The sequence below is a fragment of the Hyperolius riggenbachi genome, chromosome 8, assembly GCF_040937935.1.
Source record: "Hyperolius riggenbachi isolate aHypRig1 chromosome 8, aHypRig1.pri, whole genome shotgun sequence".
NCBI classification, from domain to species: domain Eukaryota; kingdom Metazoa; phylum Chordata; class Amphibia; order Anura; family Hyperoliidae; genus Hyperolius; species Hyperolius riggenbachi.
In genome coordinates this window covers 16,604,376-16,620,987 of record NC_090653.1, presented here as the reverse complement: position 1 = coordinate 16,620,987, position 16,612 = coordinate 16,604,376, and the positions used below count along the sequence as shown (strand labels likewise).

Sequence of the window (16,612 nt, the reverse complement as noted above, 5' to 3'; positions counted from 1 at the left end):
TGGGGGCAACTGTACTGTCTACCTATATTGGAGGCACCTATGCCTCCGCCGTGCAAGCGGGTGTGGCTTGTGGGTGTACAGGGCCCCATAATCTCCTATTGCCCGGGGGCCCCATGAGTTGTCAGTCTGCCCCTGAACATGCGCTTTTGCCGAGTGTGAACCCTGCCTTACTGCTGATCATTACCCGTAATAGTGGCAATCACTCGAAACTGGTGAACGCTTTTAACATTAGGCATTATTTAAAGTGGAACTTAACCACTTCACCCCAAGGCGGTTTTTACCCTAACGGACAAGAGCGATTTTCACCTTTCAGTGCTCATCCCTTTAATTTGCCAATAGCTTAATCACTACTAATCACAATGAAATGATCTATGCCTTGTTTTTTCACCACAAATTGGACTTTTTGGGGTTGATATTTATTTTCACTAATTACTTTATTTTCTATGCATTTTACAGGGAAAAACAAGGAAAAAATGAAAAAAATACACTATTTCTCCAATTTCATCCCCTATGGTTTTAATATAAACACTGCTACTGTGCATAAAACCCACACATTTTATCTGCATATTTGTCCTGGTTATCACATGATTTTAATTATGTCCCTAGTGCAAAGTATGGTGACAATATATCGTTTGGAAATAAAGGTGTATATTTTTTGGGGGGCGGGTTTTTTCCCCACAATTTTCACGTGCACACGCACAGCGGCAACAGCACTGTCTGACTTACCCAACCCCCCCCACCCACACACCCACACACACACACACACTGTGATGTCATGCCCATGATCCTGACAGTCTCCTGTCTGTGAACCTCATTGCATTGTGGGAAATAATTTATTTTCAACTTTCAAGCAAGCAGCATCTCCCTCTGTGCATAAAACTCTCAGTAACGAACATTCCGTACAGATCACCTGGCAGAACTAAAAATGTCACCACCAGTGATAAATGTCAGAATGTCAATCAGGGAGAGGAAAGATGTTACAATGGGCAAACATCGACTAAATCATCTATAAATGAATATTGTAAACAATAAGCAATTTTATTCATTGTTCTTTTCAGTACAGGTCCTCTTTAGACTAATTGTCACTGTGGACAATATGGTGGGCAGCAGAACCATTCTTTCTGCATTATTAATATTTTACCGGTGATCGGATGATTGTCAGTATTATGAAGAGGTCCCTCTAGTCCTTTCAGTGGTCGTGGTGATTGGAGGTTATTTAACGATTGTCGAGCATTTTCATACTTGGCAGTTTTTCCCCGAAACGCGACGGCAGCAGATTCTTTTCTAATCGTGTTTTCTGCAACTGCAGCGAAGCCGCGCTTCCTGTGCCCTCTGCGGAGCCGTGCAGCTGCAGCGCTAATGAGTTCTACAACGCCCCCAATTCTTCTCCCGCGCTGCCTCGTCACACCGGCTGTTTATTCAGGACGCCGCTAAACAATCTCTCAATCAACAGCTATTGACTCCGGGCGCGGGAGCACGCCACGAGCAGCGCGGTGTCGCCTCTCCATATATTCTGGAAATAGCTGAATTTCGGAAGCCTGACCTCTGCAAATTACCTGCAGGACAGAAATCCCATATATCCACTTACTGCAGAAAAATAATTATAAATAATGAATATTCAGAATTACTCCAGATTTAGCAAAGAAACTGATGAATTATTATTTTATTTTATTTTTTGGTCCACAAGCTCAGAAACTGTTGCCCCTTTAATAATACTGATCACTAGAGACGATCGATGAGATCAGTAGTATCCAGAAAAGGATTAGGATGAAATGCAAGATAGCATTTTTTTTTTTTTTTTAAGATTTGGTGGGCCTTACAACATCAGACCCCTAGACTCTCTCCAGGGCCTAGGCAACTGCCTAGGTTTGCCTTGTGGACGATCCGACTCTGGTGGTGTCACAATCCTGGGTGTGTGGGGATGTGGGGTGTGTCTCCATAGCTCCAAACTTTCCCTTTTTCAGAGGGACAGTCCCTCTTTGGGTCCCTGTTTCTTCTTCATGTATCCCTCTTTCAGGACAGATCTACAGATCTGTGTTCATATACTGTGTGCATTTCTGTACAGAAAAAAATATGTTTCGTTGACTCCAAGCGATATTTTCATGCTTTAAATTGATATATCGCTTCATTTCAAATGTTATATGAAGAAAAACTAGTGATAATAGAAAGGACCAGTGTGGTTTGAATTCTAAAATTACATCATTTGCTTATGAATTTTTAGTGGTATTCATGGCTAGGGGTGTGGTGGGGGTGTGGTCAGAGGTGAAGCAGGGGCATGTCTTAAAGTGGTCTGAAACTCTGACATAACATTCAATAAAAATGTGTTTGCCTACTTTTTATTTCTCATACAGTTATCATATTTGCTTTTGTGCACACGTAATATTGTCGGTTTACAAATTACACGTTTCCAAAGTGTAGTTTATTGTGCCCTAAAAGCTGGCATTGCATTTTATCCCAACTGCTTTTTATTATATATTAAAATCTTCTAATGCATGCGGTTTCTCTAATGTTCCCACTGATATATATAGAGAAATACATGAGGGTGCTTTGTCTCCGGTTCACTTTAAAGTGAACCAGAGATGGAGCATCCTAGTGCATTTTACCATATATCAGTGGGAACATTAGAGAAAACGCCTACCCTGCTCTCTGTTTCATCCTTCACTGCTCACCCTGCTTGTTATCAGCCCTGATAAAATCCCTGACTGAGCATTCAGTCTGGCTTTGCTCAGGAATCATTATAGCTGAGACTGTCTTCTCTGATGTCTTTCCAAGCCCAAGCCTGCCCCCTTCTGGTTCTGCTTTCCTGTTCTGTATATTCAAAGCACCGCAGAGAGCTGTGATGAGATGGGAGGAGCTGCTATTGTAAGGGTATATTGAAAAATGTGTTTTTATCTAGATTTGTTAGTCATAAGAGGTTTTTAGAAATGGTGATTTCATTTTGCACACAGACCACTAAATAATATGCTTTTCTGATGTGTTTTGCATGGAGTTTTAGTAAAAAAAAAACCCCACAAAAAACGGCACACCAGAGCTGCGAAAATACCAGGTATAGGATTTATTTTGTAAAATCTATTGGGGGATATGTTTATTTTGTGCCAAAGCGTTCATCTCTGGTTTCCTTTAGGCTACTGTAACTTACACAGTAGGACGTTGCGTTTGATGCATATACACTTTCACAGTGCGACGTTAAAGTCGCACGTTAGAAAATGTATTTACTATGGAATGAAAACGGCGCATGCGGAATATTTTAAAAAAGAACAAAAAAATATTACTGAACATGTGCAACACAAATAACGCAGCAGATACATTGCTAAACGCACAGCATGCAGCACTTTTTAATAACGCTATACACTAACGCAACGTGTGCACTGTGAATGTCGCACAGACTTTGCATTGCTGTGCGTTACTCTGCGTTAAAGTATTTAATAACGTGCGACTTTAACGTCGCACTGTGAAAGAGCCCTTAAGGCACAGATGTGGAACTCCAGGCCTTGAGGGCCAGATCCATGCCAATGTTTAGGATGGACTGAGAAAGAGAGGAATGTGCTCTACCTGATGGACCGCATCTTTCTTGATTCAGACCCATTTAATTAATTTGAGCTGTGTCAAAAATGTGTGAGGACCTCAGCCCTCGAAGGAACCGGTTTGACATCCCTAAGTTAAAGGGTACCAGAGATGAAATAAAGAAAAGCTTTTATACACACCTGGGGCTTCCTCCAGCCCCATACGCACAGATCGCTCCCACGCCACCATCCACCACTGCCCGCAGCTACGAGTACCGACTTCCGTCACTGACATCATCGGAGCCAGCCTACGCAGGAGAAGTGCGCCCTCTACGTATCTCTCTAGCGGCTGCTGCAGAGATATGCAAACAGCGCACTTCTCCTACGCTAGACTGGCTCCGACTGACGGGGGAGCTGGTTCTCGTAGTTGCGGGCAGCGGTGGACGGCGGCGTGGGAGCGATCCGTGCATATGAGGCTGGAGGAAGCCCCAGGTATGTATAAAAGCTTTTCTTTATTTCATCTCTGGTTTTCTTTAAGGGCTCTGCCTCTGACACAGAAGACCTGGGTTTGAATCTTGTCTGTTCCTGTTTAGTAAGCCAGCGCCTATTCAGTAAGGGGACCTTGGGCAAGACTTCCTAACACTACTTCTGTCTATAGAGCGCACCCTAGTGGCTGCAGCACAAGTGTTTTGAGTCCGCCAAGAGAAAAACGTGATATAAATGTTCTGTGTCTTGTCTATGAATCAAAGGTAATAACAATTAACAAAAAGAATCCCATCTGGCTAACCAGCTCATGTTGCTTCCTCCCATCAGATTATACGCGGTGGGCGGCAGAGATGGCAGTTCCTGTCTGAAGTCAATGGAGTGTTTTGATCCTCACACCAACAAGTGGAGTATGTGCGCCCCAATGTCTAAGCGGAGAGGCGGTGTGGGAGTGGCCACCTACAATGGGTTCCTTTATGCGGTTGGAGGACATGACGCGCCAGCATCCAATCACTGTTCCCGCCTTTCGGACTGTGTGGAGAGGTAAGATTTGGAGAAATTCCTTTTCTATCAATGTAGAGTAACCGAAATGGGGTCTGTGATGGTTCTCATCTCTTTACAACAAGGAACGGCCAATGATTGATGATGATTGATCAGCAGCAGGTGTGACCACTACGATAAAAGTAGACAGTTTGGCCAGTTTACTGATCTGGAGCATTCACATGTGTTAACACAATGCCAAGGAGGAAAGACATCAGCAATAGTCTTACAAATGCATTTTTTGCTATACAGCAATCTAGGAACTTGTTATAGGGCCATTTCCAAACTGAATCTAAAGTTCAAAATTTTATAGGGCATAAGATGATTCACAAGTGAAAACATTTGAGACGTTTGCCAATCTTCCAAGAAATGGGTATCTCTGTAAACTCCAAAGTCAAATTGAAAAAAGCCAGGAGCTCCAGCTCAGAGTCTACAGATCATAGTTAACCATTTCAGCCGCCCGGACGTGATCCTCACGTCCAGACGGCTGCTCTGCTGCGGTGCCGCGCTACGGCGCGCGATCGCGGGCGCACCCCCGTGCCCTCGTGGTGTCCCCCGGTAGCCCTGGGATCAGTGAACGGGAACATGGTTCCCGATCACCGATTCGTGTCCCCAGCAGAAAAACCGAAGTTCTCTTACTAGAGGCTTCAGTCTTTTTCCGGTGATCGAGAAGCACAAGGAGAAAAAAATAAACTCAAGGTGGCCATCTTTTGGCCAAATAGTAAAACTACATCAACATACATTTTTACATTTAAATTTACTTATATAATAACATTAAAAATTAACTGTTTATTTCACACACCAAAATATTACCCAAATAAAATTTTTAATGGAAAAAAAAATTACGATTAAAAAAAAAAAAGAAAGAACTTTTTAAATATGCATTTGAAGGGGTTATACTACGAACATTTTTTAAATTATAAGCTTGTAAATAGTGAAGGACGCAAAACGGAAACAATGCACCTTTATTTCCAAATCAAATATTGGCGCAATACATTGTGATAGGGACAAAATTTAAATGGTGTCATAACCGAGACAAACGGGCAAATAAAATACATAGGTTTTAATTCTGGTAGTGTGGATTATTTTAAAGCTATAATGGATGAAAACTGAGAAATAATGATTTTTTTTTTCCATTTTTTTTTCTTACTAATTCTGTTAAAATGCATTTATAAAAAAATAATTCTTAGCAAAATGTACCACCCAAAGAAAGCCTAATTAGTGGTGGAAAAAGACAAGATATAGATCAATACATTGTGTTAAGTAGTGATAAAGTTATTAGTGAATGAATGGGAGGTGAAAATTGCTCTGATGCATATGGTTAAAAATCCCTGCGGGCTGAAATGGTTAAAGGGATTGTCAGCCATAAAATCAAATTTCATTTACCCACAGCTCTGTATTTATTATGTAGTCTACATGTAGTCTGCATTGCAAGCATTCCGATATAATCATAAATGTGTCTGCTGGAATGAATCTCATCTCAGTCAGCCTGGCTCTATTCTGGTACATTGCCGCCTCTGAATGGCCTCATCTCTGAGCTGAGGCCATTCAGAGGCGGCCTGGTGATGCGCTGATCCCACTTTTTCTGTGCAATTCTTAATTTTACTGGTAGCGCGCCCAGGCTATGCATATGCATAGGTAGGTTTTAGTTAGTGTTAGGTCCCCTCCCATGGAGGAAAGACTTCTTCGACAGTGGGAGGGACGAGTACCTAACAAATTGCATTGCAAGCTGTTAGTGGAAACTAACATCCTCCAAGTGGTAGACAGGTTGTATGTGTGCTCATTGTGTATTTGTATCCCATGAGTGGGGTCTGCACTTTTTTTGCAGGTAAGCATCCATCTGTTTTTAAGTAGCGATGTTCATTTCTTTGCTATGTTTGATTTAATTCTGGTCAGCTGCTCCCACTTGTTAGTTTTTCTTTGGTGTATATGCAGAGCCTCTGTTTGGTTCAAGGTGCGTTTGTAGTTCCTGGGGGGGCTCAGCGCATCTCTGAGCTGAGGCCATTCAGAGGCGGCCTGGTGATGCGCTGATCCCACTTTTTCTGTGTAACATGAGGATGAGAAGGGAAATACACCTCACCCCTCTGCAGAAGCTGCTGAAATATGACCCATGCAGTGCTCACACGTGTTTACAAAGCAGGCTAGATATGACAGTGCAGTTGTGAGTGCAAAGCTCAGTGGAGAGGAGGTCTGGCAATGCATACACCATTTCAGGCAGGAGAAAAAGAGTAGGGGAAGAAATGACATCAGTGGTAACTTCATACAGAGGCAGTAAAGATGAAAAAAATTCCTGGAACCGCGTGCTCATTCTAGATGCGCATGTCCATAGATGGAAAACTGTGCGTTGGAACAGTGGGCTGCAGAAGGATCTGGGGAAAGATCTGGGGAAGCCTTTGAACCATCTAGATGCTTCCAACTACTGACGTGGTGTATCTAACCACCCACCCCCATTCAGATATTTAGGTATTTACAGTACTTTAACCTTCGTGGCGTTATGATTATATCCAGATTTAGGGTCTAAAAATTTTTAACAAGCTTTTAGACCCTAAAAACAAGAAAATAAAAACATACCACAGAGAGATCTGCAGCAGCTGCTGCATAGATCTCACTCGGGCACGGGATTACCGCTCTGAGCTGCGGATTTTCGGCCCAAGCCTGACTCGGGATTACCGCAAAGGAGGTTAATACTAGTAATTTGTCCTTGCTGTATATTATATATGTATATTTTATTATTGCATAACAGATAATCTTATTTCAATTTAAGGTACGACCCCAAAACGGACAACTGGACCACGGTGGCTCCGCTGAGCGTGCCTCGGGATGCGGTGGGAGTTTGCTCCCTTGGAGACAGGCTGTACGCGGTGGGCGGTTACGACGGGCAGACATACCTTAGCACGGTAGAATCTTACGATACACAGACCAATGAGTGGACGCAGGTATGCTACCTATGTATTAATGTATCGCAATGTTTGTGGCAATATTTCAGAACAATTAGGAGTACAATACAGAAACAAATGTCTGCTACGGGAGTCACCTTGTAAAGGTCATGTGCAAATTCTCAATCCTAAACTAGAATCAGAATCAAAATAGTTTATTTATTTAGTTGGACCGTGCCCGGAATTGGACTTGGCACATTGGTTGGCACAGAATGAGTAGTACACAAACAGACAGAATAATACAGCAGGAACAAACACAGCAGCAAAAACACAGAACAGGAGTAATACACATTTGCAGTAGAGCAATTGCATGTCTAGCAGGGGCAGCAGCGTGTAGCAGGAGATAATTCAAGTCCGACCTAAGCAAGGTAGTAAGCAGAGCGGCCACAGCCGAAGTCAGATATTAGTCCGGTAGTCGGCTGCAGGGGGGGGGTCAGTGGAGTGGGCGGAGTTCAAGAGTCTAACGTCCGTGGGGAAGAAAGTGTTCAAGCGCCTAGTAGTCTTAGCAGGGATGGATCGGAACATTCGGCCCAGTTTGAGTCGCCTGAAAAAACTGGCCAGGGTGAGAGGGGTCGCTCACAATTTTCATTGCTCTATTTCGCAGTCTGGTGTTGTAGGTGAGATCTAGAGGGGGAAGAGGTTTACCAATTATCCTCTATGCTGAGCTGATGACCCTCTGGAGTGACCCTCTGGCGGTGCAGCTAGCGAACCAGACCAGGATGGATGAGCAGAGGACTGACTCGATTGTAGCAGAGTAGAAGGACCTCAGAAGTGCGTGGGCCATACCAAACTTCTTTACCAAACTTCTATTCCCAGCAGTCAGTCTCACGTGAGCAAAATGTTACTCCTGAAATAAATATCAAGACAAAGTGTAAAATTAGCAAATTGATGTTCTTTGTCATAAAAGTGTACCCGAGGTGAAGAAAGGCAAAAAATGACACACTTCCCTAAGTGGCCTCCAACATTGCCGTGCATGGACACCTGAAAGTAATCCAACGATCTTGTCGGATTTCTGATCCTGACAGCGTTCCTCTTCATGCATAATAGTGATGATGAGCACAGATTTCGCATGGACGTAATTTTGAAGATTTAATTTTGCCTCAAAATTCACAATTACGATATGAAATTGTGGGAAAAATCATAATTTCGTCTACAATTGTGATCATTCGTAACTTTGCTTAATTTTCACAAAGTTTTGTACTGACTGTAGTGGTTAATAAAAAAAGCCCCCATACATGCTATTACTACATAGGTTAATGAGAATATTTGGTAAAAGTTAAAATAATGTTTTAAAAAGACCTAGTAGTTTTTGAGAAGATCAATTTTAAAACTGCAAATGTTTTTTAACCATTTAAGCCTTTTGGACGTATCTGCTACATCCAAAAGGCTGCGCGCTCTGGCCAGGTTCGCGCGTGCACCCGTGCACTCCCGTGCCGCAGCCCGTTAGCCCAGAGATCAATGAATGGGAACCCAGCTCCCATTCATTGATCTAAGCCTCCGTTAGAAAGACCAACAGCTTCTATGAGAAGCCTCGAAAAGTTTCACGTCCTCCCTTTACTTTCTTTGACTCTGGCCATCTTGAGGCCAAATTGTAATACTACATCTACATACATTTTTTTTTAAACGCACACAATAAATTACATGTAAAATTAACTGTATACCTCCCACACTCCCCAAAATACCCAAATAAAATTTGTAACTATAAAAAAAAATGCAAATAAAAAAACATAAATAAAACATAAATAGTTATGGGTCTGAACTTTTTTTTTTATATGCATGTCAAGAGGGTATATTACTATAATTTTTCAAATTATAAGCTAGTAAATAGTGATGGACACAACACTGAAAAATGCACCTTTATTTCCAAATAAAATATTGGCACCATACATTGTGATAGGGACATATTTTAGATAATGTAATAACTGGGACAAATGGGCAAAAAAAATACATGAGTTTTAATTATGGCATTTTATTTTTATGGTGTTTTAAACCTATAATGGCCAAAAACTGAGAAATAAAAAGAAAGCCTAATTGGTGGCAGAAAAAAACAAGAGATAGATGAGATCAATTAATTGTGACAAGTAGTGATAAAGTTATTGGCGAATGAATGGGAGGTGAAAATTGCTTGGATGCATAAGGTGAAAAAATGACTGAAGGTTGAAGTGGTTTAACTGTCAGTCTTGTAAGTTTAAAAAGTAAAAAAAAGGTTTTCTCAAAAACTACATTTCTTTTTCAAAAAAAATTTTTTTTTGACCCGTACCCAATTTAGGTGATTCATGCAGCTTAAAAAAAAAGGGCATTTCTGCCCGAAACAGCAGTCTGTCACTGTAACCCCTGTTTTAATGAAATAGGAGAGCCATTTATACTTTTGGTGGTGCCGACCCATCTGTACTTGCCCAATATGCCAAAACAAACACACTGTTATTAAGTTACATTAGTTATGTTAATTAGAATAGATAGGTATTATAATCTCTTACCCACCCGTTTTAAAAGAACAGGCAAATGTTTGTGATTCATGGGGGCTGCTATCTTTGTCATGGGGCAGCCATCTTTTTGGTTGAAAGGAGGTGAAAGGGAGCAGGAGACACAGTTCCAACTGTCCTGTGTCCTGATTACCCCTCCCAGCTGTACACGCTAGGCTTCAAATGTCAAATTCAAGATGTAAAAAATAATAATTGCAAAATTTTACGTGACATTTTGTGTGATCATAATTAACAATTTACGATCATCGCTAATTGCGGCCGTACGTCATCTGCACATGTATGGCCACACCTGCGCAAGAAGGAGCAGTTCGTGCTACTTTGCAGGCCCGCCCATATTTATGTAGGTGCTGCACTCATTTATGAAGAGGAGCACAGTCACGACTCGCGATCTACAGGAGGGCCCCAGGCAGCTGCGGTGGTCGGGAGGACATGGAAGGTCCTGAGGCTGAAGCACTCCTCATGTTTTAAATGTGTGGGGATGCTTCACCCTCTTAAAATAAGCAACTTACATTGCGTTGTTGCTGAGAAAGTCGATTTTGACCAATCAGCAAATAAAGCAACAGAATAGATTCACTTTCAGGAATCGGGCAGTGTCTGTCCGTCTGCAGATGTCAATGTGTCTCGGTCTCCATAAGGTTATGAGAAATGCTGTTTCCAGACCCTTCTCTGGTATCTGGCCTGCCTGGACCCATTAAGCGAGACTGGCTCTACAGTATAAAGAAACAGTTCTTTATTGTATCAAAACAATAACCGACATTTGTAAGCCAACGCGTTTCCTGAGTGGACAACCTCGCTTCATCAGAGATCAGATACAAATTTGGGGAGAGAGGGGGAGTTGTGCTTTTTGCTCATGCAACTGGCAAGCACATCCCGGCACCAGGTGATCCCCGCCGGTGATGGATACCAGGGACTTAGCTGTATCTAATTTTTTGCCTGACGTTTGGCTCAAGTTTTTTTTAACCACTTCGGTACCAGCAGCCTCTGCCCCCTTAAGGAGCAGAGGCTGCTGGTACGCTAAAACCCGACGAATCGCTGCAAAAATCCGTCGCTCCCGCCAATCACGCCGCTCTGTCCCCGCCGCAGGCTGCTCTCTCTGCTGTCGCTATGACGGCAGAGCGCTGTGCGCCAGTCAGGAGCCGCTTTCACTGGCTCCTGACCATGTCACTCCATGTAAGCCAATGGAAACGGCTCCTACCCGGCTCACAGTGCCCTGCCGTCATAGAGGCGGCAGGGCAGCTGATTGCAGCGGGTAGAAAGCGGCGTAGAGTTTGCGTCCGGTCAGAACCGCAGCGCCACCCACCCAACGTAGATTTAAACTGCGTTGGTCCGAAATTGGTTAAGCTTTTCATCTGTATCTTTGTGTCATGCTTTTCTGAAAACCCCAAATGTATATATGTATGCATTGTACATTTCTTTTCCTTTCATATGGCATATTTATTTTCTGTACTTTACTGCCATCTAGTGGCTATGTAGAGGAAAGATTTAAATTGTGTGTCAAAACAGAAAAAGTGATTACAGCCAAAAGGACGTGTGCTGTATAAGTCATTAAGTAAAATATCCTATATTGTTTTCAACTATTTTTTTCTCACTGATGTGGAACTTGCTTTAAAGAGAGAAGTCACATTGCTTATTTCAGTTTTTCAATAAATACATCAGTTAATACAATAATTTAGCAGGCTTTCCTTACAACTGTTTAACAGATACATTGATTTGCAAAAATAACTAAATCAAAATATTCCCATTTTTTTTAAAGTATTCTTTTACACTCCCTTAAAGGTTCCAAAAGTCCAATATTATCTGGTTGATTTGTTGCATCTTTCTGATATTTTAAAATTGTCCTCTATGCACATTTTAAAATCTCATACTTTTTTGTTTTTTTCTACTGTATTTACTCGAATATAAGTCTAGAAATATAGGTCTGACGTACAAAGTAAATGTATAGGGGTCGACATATACACGAGTCACCCACGGAGTAATTTGTGTGCTATTATTGACATTCTCATTAGCAGCAATTTATCCAGTGGTAAGGGACATTTTCTTGATAAAGGAATTGCCAAAAATACACAAGTCTGAAAGTCCTGGCCACAACAATTAACAAGGAAAAAAAAAAGGAAGGTGGGATACTGGCCTGCAGGAAGGGGGTGAATAATTGCAGCACTTGGGGGCCTGGAGGAGGTATCGGAACTCAATGTTAACAAAGCCTAAGTGACATTTTTTTGATAAAGGGAATGCCAATACACAGGTCTGAAAATCCTGTCCACAACAATTAACAAGGAAAAAAAAAGGAAGGGGGGGATACTGGGCTGCAGGAGGGGAGAAAATAATTGCTGCACTTGGAGGCCTTTAAGGGACAGGAGGGGTTAATGGCTGAAATACTGTATGCAGTGCAGTCATTAACCCCTCCCAAGCTCCAAGTGCAGTCATTAACTTTGCTGGGTAGACTTATACTTGAGTCAATACAAAATTCCAGCTTAAGAGGGTCAAATATTGTGGTCGCCTTTACATGAGGTCGACTTTTATATTTGAGGATATACAGCAAATTAAAACATTTAGGGCCTGATCCAATTCACTTTTTTTGTTACGTTTTCTCCTAGGTTATATTTTTACATATTATTAATGTTTTTTTTTTTTTTTAAGCCACCAGCAAGCAATAAAATACTCAGAATAATTTTGACAGTATTTGTCACCTACTTTTTGGTACTTTATTGCAGAGTGCTAAAAAGTTAATTTAAACAGAAGATGAAAAAGTATCCTCTGGGAGAAAGCCGAGGAGGAAAAGAGAATTGGATCGAACCCTTAATCTAGGATTGTGGACTTGTGCAGAATTCTGAGAGGGGCTACGACTAGTCCAATTATTATTAATTTTTATTATTATTATTATTTGCCAAATTGAAGTCTACATTTACTGAACATTTTATTCGGAACACCTGGGCACCTTCTTATTCATACAATCCTCTAAGCTAATCATGTGCAGTGCATACAATAATGCAGATGCAGGACAGGAGCTTCATGTAATGTTCACTTCAAGCGCCAGAATAAGAAAAAAATGTGATGTGAGCACCGTGATTTTGACCATGGTTTAAACGGTGGTGCTAGATAGGCAGGTTTAACCTCTCAGTGACTGCCTAATGCCGATGGGCGGCCGCAGAGTGGCTTCCTTGTTCCTCAGTGACTTGTGAGGAGCAAGATTATCCATCAGTAACCAGAGCGGGAGACGGCGATCAGCAGGCTGTGTTTTGTATTTGTGTTTAAAGCGGAATATAACCCTGCATTTCAACTTTGCTCTAAAACATTATTTACAGCATATTACTGTATATGCAAAAAGCATTTTTTTTTTTTACTAGACCAGCATTGGAAGGGTTAAACACAGAGGTTTCAAGTTCCGTGGAGAGATATGCAGAAGTTCAGATTGTTACATTCTATTTAGTTAGATGTATCTATTGACAAATGTAACACACTCTTTGGCTGTCCTCCAACTCCTTCTCAGTCAGAGAGATGAGTCACATTCAACACTTAGATACATTTATGTAAACAAAATGTATCTATGTCAGCTTCGGATGCGTCTGCAGAAATCTCCAGGAACTTTAAAGCCCTGTGTAACCCTTCCAATGCTGGTCTAGTAAAAAAAAAAAATGCTGGTTGCATATAATATACTGTAAATAATGTTTTAGAGCAAAGTTGAAATGCAGGGTTATATTCCGCTTTAACGCAGCTCTGCACAGAGTATATTATCTTGTTACTAACTATCCCTCTGACAAGTTGCAAATCTAATCCCCGTCATAGCCATATAAGAACATGTAGTGTAGGGCCAATTGGGGGGGGGGGGAGGGGGGGGAGGGAAGGAGGGTAAAAATATACAAAAAGTTGCTCTTTTTTAATCAATTAAAAAAACCTGACAATGGCAGCAGCCATCAGGGAACACCAAAAGAAAGCTCTATTTGTGACAAGTAAAGGAGGTAAAATTAATTTGGGTGCCAAGTTGTATGACCGATCAATAAATCATAAAGTTGTGAAATTGTAAAAAAAATGGGCTGGTTACTAGAGGGGTATAAACCTCTGGGGCTCAAGTGGTTAAGTATTTCTGTAATTGCCAGCGATTCATTTGGAATCCCCATGCAAAAAGTAATTAAAGTTTGGTCAGAATAGTGTGGGGGAAAAACAAAACCAGCCATTACATGATAATTCTGCAGAGGGCAATGCCTTGTTAATGAGAGAGTTCAAAGGGGGATGGCCAGACCAGTTGGAGCTGACAGAAAGGCCCCAGCAACTCTTTTACGTGCTCAATGACCGTACGTGAAAACTGACAGATTTTTGTGTTGCTTCTATTTAGATATAGACATCACAACATTTTTTTAAAGAGGGATTGTAGTAATAGTGCAATAAATAAAATAGCTTATTTTTTATAGTTTTTATTGTTCAATTATTTGTTCAGTGTTTGCCCATTGTAAAATCTTACCACACCCTGTTATACAGTCTGAAATCTATTAAAGGTGGTGGCATCTTTAGTCCTGTCAGGTGGTCTCTACAGAATGTTTGTTTGGTTACTGAAAGTTCTAAAGCCAGTATAAAAAATACACCTGGGCCCATATGCAATTACATTTTTCTCCTGGGTTTTCTCCTAGGTGACATTTTTAAACTTGTCAATAAAATTTCCTTTAACCTCTTTCCAACTGCGTCACCCTGATGGGCGTAGCCGCGGCGGCAGCCCCAGGACCGCCTAACGGCGATTGGCGTAAAGTCCTGGGGCCAGCTAATGCAGGAGATCGCGCACAGGATGCCCGCACATCTCCTGCTTGGGGGGCCAAGCTCCGCCCCGCCTTCAGTCTCCCAGTGGATATTGCCGCTCGGGAGACTGTTAGACGGCGTGATCGCCGTCTATTTCTATGTACAGCGCTAAGATCGCCAGCAGCGCTGTACTGGGGACAGCCGTGTGACACAGCTGTCCCCTTGGGGGACAAGAGAGCGATCGGTTTTCATAGGCAGAAGCCTTTGACAGCCGATCGCTGTAATTGGCTGGCTGTGGGGAGGGAGGGAGGGAAGGTATTTAAAGGAACAGTTTTTTTTTTTTTTAAAAGCCAACAATAATATTTATAAAAAAATAAATAAACATGGGGGAGCGATCAGACCCCACCAACAGAGAGCTCTGTTGGTGGGGAGAAAAGGGGGGGGGGGGATCACTGCAGCTTTGCCTGAAAGTTGCTGTGGCCAATTTTACTAAAAAAGGCCTGGTCACTAGGGGGGTTTAGCCCTGCAGTCCTCAAGAGGTTAAGCCACCAGAAATCAAGAAAATGCTTAAACTAATTTTCATAGTACTTTTCACCTACTTTTTGGTACATTTTTTTAGTTGAAAACTTCTGGACAAGTCTTTTAAATTAAAGAGGAAAATGTATCTCCTAGGGTAACTCAGGTGAAAAACTCAATTGCATATGGCCCCTGGACTCCCACCGTGCTCTGGGGGAATTCTGCATGATAAGCCTAGGCAAAACATCACTGGGAGGGCAAGAATACATTCAAAATACAACAATATATAGCTATAGAAAGTTTTTCTGATGCTGAAACCAGGAAAATTACTAAAAAAAGTGGGTATCCTAAATAATTTACTGCATTCTACTATATGTCACTACAGGGCCTCTTCAATAAGGTAATTTTGGCTTGATGTGAAACAACAACAAAAATATGTAGCATTTTTAATAAAATGTTTTTGTTTTTTTTTCTAGGAAGTCTCCTTGAATACTGGACGCGCTGGTTCATGTGTTGTCGTAATAAAGCTGCCCTGAAATTTACTTTTTTTTGTTTTTTTTCTAAAGAAAATGGCTCGAAGGGGAACATGATTTGTGACTGAGGAAATGACGTATTTTAGGATACACAAACAGAAGCTGAGCCCCCTGCCTTCATGGAGGCATGGATCCATCACCGAGACATGGTGGAACCAATTTTTTTTTCTGAAAAACTATTGATCGAAAACTAAAACAATAAAAATACTGCCAGTTTGTACATATGGAAAACTCTGAGGCACACTGAATATTGTATCGACGTCTTTAAGAAAGAATCCTCCACAAATGGAGATGTTCCTACATTTCAGAATTAAAGAATACCAAAACTTTGTCTTTAATATTATATTTTATGTACCATCAAAAAAATGGTAGCCTAAAATTGTAGGCGCCTTCTATTTTAATATATATCAAAATGTAAAATGTTAATGGAGAAGGGGGTATTTTTTATTGAGGAAAAATACGGTAGGCAATAGAATTGAAATAATGACTTTCTTCATTTGTTACTGGGGCACTATTTGAACTTTTTAATATGAAATTGATTTTTTTCATTCGTTTTGTTGTAATGAATAGACGATAAAAAAAAAAAAAGAATTTTACGAATCCCTTTCAAGTTGTCCACCAGAAAAATATTTCCTTTTATGAGAGGATATGTAAAAACACAGGAAAACTTGTTTAATTTTTGTGTAATTTTTCTTTAAAAAATTCTGAAATATGTATCAAGGTTACTTAAAGAGACACTGAAGCGAAAAAAAAATATGATATAGTGAATTGGTTGTGTACTATGAATAATTTCTAGAGGATTAGCAGCAAAGAAAATATTCTCATATTTTTATTTTCAGGTATATAGTGTTTTTTCTAACATTGCATCATTCTCTAATATGTGCAGATTACAC

The 16,612-nt window shown here is 41.1% G+C and overlaps 1 protein-coding gene across 3 annotated transcripts in view; it reads left to right on the top strand.

Annotated features, from left to right (window-relative positions):
• The window catches only part of KLHL4 (kelch like family member 4), a 223,128-nt gene extending 207,071 nt beyond the window's left edge, over window positions 1-16,057 (top strand). For 2 of the 3 annotated variants that reach the window (XM_068250007.1, XM_068250010.1), the window contains exons 9-11: window positions 4,317-4,529; window positions 7,291-7,462; window positions 15,663-16,057. In XM_068250007.1, coding sequence (XP_068106108.1) covers window positions 4,317-4,529; window positions 7,291-7,462; window positions 15,663-15,722 — 445 coding nt within the window. In that variant the 3' untranslated portion in view covers window positions 15,723-16,057. Of the gene's footprint in view, window positions 1-4,316; window positions 4,530-7,290; window positions 7,463-8,066; window positions 8,097-15,662 lie in introns of those variants that run through there. The other variant, XM_068250008.1, reaches the window with a different exon arrangement.
• Window positions 16,058-16,612: the final 555 nt, after the last annotated feature.